The 3,646-nt window shown below is 55.9% G+C and overlaps 1 protein-coding gene across 1 annotated transcript; it reads left to right on the forward strand.

The window, feature by feature from the left end:
* Positions 1 to 303: 303 nt before the first annotated feature.
* On the forward strand, positions 304 to 2,430 carry ADRB1 (adrenoceptor beta 1). The gene has a single exon (XM_036386223.1). The coding sequence runs from the start codon at positions 315 to 317 to the stop codon at positions 1,593 to 1,595; it is 1,281 nt and encodes a 426-aa protein (XP_036242116.1). The 5' UTR covers positions 304 to 314; the 3' UTR covers positions 1,596 to 2,430.
* The last annotated feature ends 1,216 nt before the right edge of the window (positions 2,431 to 3,646 follow it).

A 3,646-nucleotide genomic window follows, 5' to 3' on the forward strand; every position in this document is an offset into this window, starting at 1 on the left:
GCAGGAACAGGGGCAGGCACACGGGCAGCGGTACCGCCGGTGCGCGGGCGGGGCGCTTCAGTGCCGCTCGCTCGGTGCCGATTGGCGGCGGGCGGTGCAGGGGCGGTACCGAGGCGGTGCTGGGGCGGTACCGGGGCGGTACCGGGGCGGTACCGGGGCGGTGCCAGGGCGGTGTCGGGGCGGTGTCGGGGCGGGCCCGTCCGGCGGCGCGGCGCGGGGCCATGCGGCAGCCCCCGGGCGGTGGCAGCGGCGGCGGCGCCGCCTTCCTGCCCGCGGCGCGGTGCGGAGCGGCGGCCGGAGCGCCCCGCACAGCCATGGGCGATGGGTGGCTGCCTCCGGACTGCGGCCCCCAGAACCGCTCCGTGGCCGGGGTGACGGCCGTGCCGCCCGGGAGCCGGCAGCTGCCCGCCGCCGAGCTGTCGCAGCAGTGGGCTGTGGGCATGAGCCTGCTGATGGCCCTGGTGGTGCTGCTCATCGTGGCCGGGAACGTGCTGGTGATCGCGGCCATCGGGAGGACGCAGCGGCTGCAGACCCTCACCAACCTGTTTATCACCTCGCTGGCCTGCGCCGACCTGGTGATGGGGCTGCTGGTGGTGCCCTTCGGGGCCACGCTGGTGGTGCGGGGCACCTGGCTCTGGGGGTCGTTCCTCTGCGAGTGCTGGACCTCGCTGGACGTGCTCTGCGTGACGGCCAGCATCGAGACCCTGTGCGTCATCGCCATCGACCGCTACCTGGCCATCACCTCGCCTTTCCGCTACCAGAGCCTCATGACCAAGGGTCGGGCCAAGGGCATCATCTGCACCGTCTGGGCCATCTCTGCCCTGGTCTCCTTCTTGCCCATCATGATGCACTGGTGGCGGGATGACGACCCCCAGGCGCTGGAGTGCTACCAGGATCCGGGCTGCTGCGACTTCGTCACCAACAGGGCTTACGCCATCGCCTCGTCCATCATTTCTTTCTACATCCCCCTTCTTATCATGATCTTTGTGTACCTGCGGGTGTACAGAGAGGCCAAGGAGCAGATGAGGAAGATCGATAGGTGCGAGGGCCGGTTCTACGGCAGCCAGGAGCAGCCGCAGACGCCCCTGCCCGCTCACCCTCACCATCAGCCCATCCTCGGCAACGGCCGGGCCAGCAAGAGAAAGACCTCCCGCATCATGGCCATGAAGGAGCAGAAAGCCCTCAAGACTTTGGGCATCATCATGGGGGTGTTCACCCTCTGCTGGCTGCCCTTCTTCCTGGTGAACATCGTCAACGTCTTCAACAGGGACCTGGTGCCGGACTGGCTCTTCGTTTTCTTCAACTGGCTGGGCTACGCCAACTCCGCGTTCAACCCCATCATCTACTGCCGCAGCCCCGACTTTCGTAAGGCCTTCAAGAGGCTGCTGTGCTGCCGCCGGAAAGCCGACCGGTGGCTGCACGGCGGCGGCGGGGAGCTGGCCCGGCTGCCCGGGGGCTTCATCAGCACCGTGGGCTCCCCGGAGCGCAGCCTGGCCGGGACCTGGTCCGACTGCAACGGGGGCACTCGGGGCGGCAGCGAGTCCAGCCTGGAGGAGAGACATAGCAAAGCCTCCGACTCCGAGTCCAAGGTATAGGGGGGGCGTGGGGGCCGCGCCGGAGCCGGGACAGGGGGGAAAGGCAGGCAGGGAGACACTCAGGAGCGGAGAAAGCCCCGGCAGCTGCCCGATGGTAATGCTATTGCCGAGCGAAACGACCCCTGCCGTGGCACGGGGAGTGCGGGTGTTTACTTAGGAATAAAAGCAGGTGAACTGGTGTACGACATACCTCATCCGAAACTACAGAAAACAGGAAACCCACTGAGCGGAGAGCAAAGGAAGCCAGCAGCCCATCCCAGAGGCAGCCGCCTGTCTTTGGGAGACGCGCTGTCGCGGGCACGGTGGCGGCAGCGCCCGGGTGCCTGTCCCAGGACCGTGCCGGTGGCCGAGCTGGCGGGTGGTGCTGGCCCTTGGCGGCCGAGTTCGGCTTCAGCCGGGCTCCGGCCACCCCCGCCCGGCCCCGGGCTCATCCCCTCTCCCAGGGCACCGGGGTTTTTTGGGGAGGCGCGGGGTCGGTGCTGCAGGTGCTCCGGGCACAGAGCGCGGGCGGCGAGACACAGACCTGCCGGCAAGATGAGTTTTAATCTGGAGTAGCCGTGCTCTGCTCGCCTGCAGAGTAGCGAGAGAGAAAATAACGAGCAGTGAGGAGCACTGGTATATTTTGGAAGGGGGTAAAACAACCCAACCCACACTCTTGTGCTTATTCCCTCTGCATCAGCCAGCAGTGAGTTACTGTGCTTATCTCCTTCGGCCAGACAATAGCAGTCAGGCTGAGAAACTTCTACCTCAAACTGTGCATATTGTACAGGGGAATGAACGGACCATGTTTATATTAAACAGCATATTTACATACCACTAATAGGGTTTTAGGACAAGGGCCGGGGAGGGGGGGGGTGAGGAACCTTCTGCAGCTTGTTCATTGTAATTACAGATGAACGGGGGGAGGGGGGAGAATCCTGGCAACAAAAATTTACTGCACATTTTTTTAAAAATGGCGACAAAGTCGTTTTTTGCACAGTGTTAGAGTTGTAAAGTTATTTGAAGATATTACTTGCACACACATACACACATGCAGATTGAAAAGGAAACGGAGGTTTGCGTAACACCGACCCTGAACCTGATTTCTGGTTTTGTCTGATCTGTTATAGTTTTATTGAGAGAGTGACTTTTTTAATATTATTTTTGAAGGTACTGTAAATATATCCATATTATAAATTAAAATATCTTAAGAGACTTTATTATTTTTATTTTTAATTCCAAATGCCCACGTGAATCTGCTGTTATTTTAGCTCTTGTGTGTCATTTCCATTTTTCTCTCTGTGTGTGTTTTATAACATATTTATACTTTGGTGCAATTTACTACTGTGTAAGTAATTGGTCTATGTGCAATAAATACCATTGCAGCACAAGCAAGTGTGTCTCTATAGGTTTTGAAACAATACCAACCTATAATGGGAAGAACAGCATTTGTTTTTCTCTAAAGATGGCTCAGATTACCAATACAACTTGATCTAATGGCTTTTCCTGACACAGTGTTGTAAAAAACCTGTTTGAAACCCAGTATGGTTGTGTTCCTGTTGCAGTGAGGTCCACTGACTTCCCTTATTAATGGGAAAAAATTAATGGCTAATGACAAGGTGTTTCCACTCTGATAATGAATACTCATTTTCTTGAACTATTTCTTTCTGGAATATATTCTTCTCTTTTTTTTTTTCCTTTTTCTTTTTTTTTTTTTTTTAATTTTGTTGTTGTCGTTGGAGTACATGGCTGGGAGTCAGGAGACCAGAATATTTAAGATTACAGAGGACGCTTAATTTGAAAGCTTAAAATGGTCTTGAGTAGAAAGAAATCTCTGTAAGCATTACATGCCACCCCACAAGTGGGTCCACCTCATGCTGAGAGCAGGTCTGATAACTGAATGTTGTATTTTTCATTGATCTCAGTAAGGAGTTACAGTGAGCAGAAGTGCTGCAGCTTTGTGCCCCTGCTCCGAAAGGTTGTCTTCCTTTATTGCTTTATGAAGGTGTGCTCTATCCTGTGGTTTCATAAAGTTTTTCATTACTGAAATGAATAAATGGCAGTCAGACAAA

Source organism: Molothrus ater, chromosome 8 (genome assembly GCF_012460135.2).
Source record: "Molothrus ater isolate BHLD 08-10-18 breed brown headed cowbird chromosome 8, BPBGC_Mater_1.1, whole genome shotgun sequence".
NCBI classification, from domain to species: Eukaryota; Metazoa; Chordata; class Aves; order Passeriformes; family Icteridae; genus Molothrus; species Molothrus ater.

Bases quoted from the DNA above. Each gene is read 5' to 3' on its own strand.
- ADRB1 (XM_036386223.1), top strand. From the start codon at position 315: ATGGGCGATGGGTGGCTGCCTCCGGACTGCGGCCCCCAGAACCGCTCC.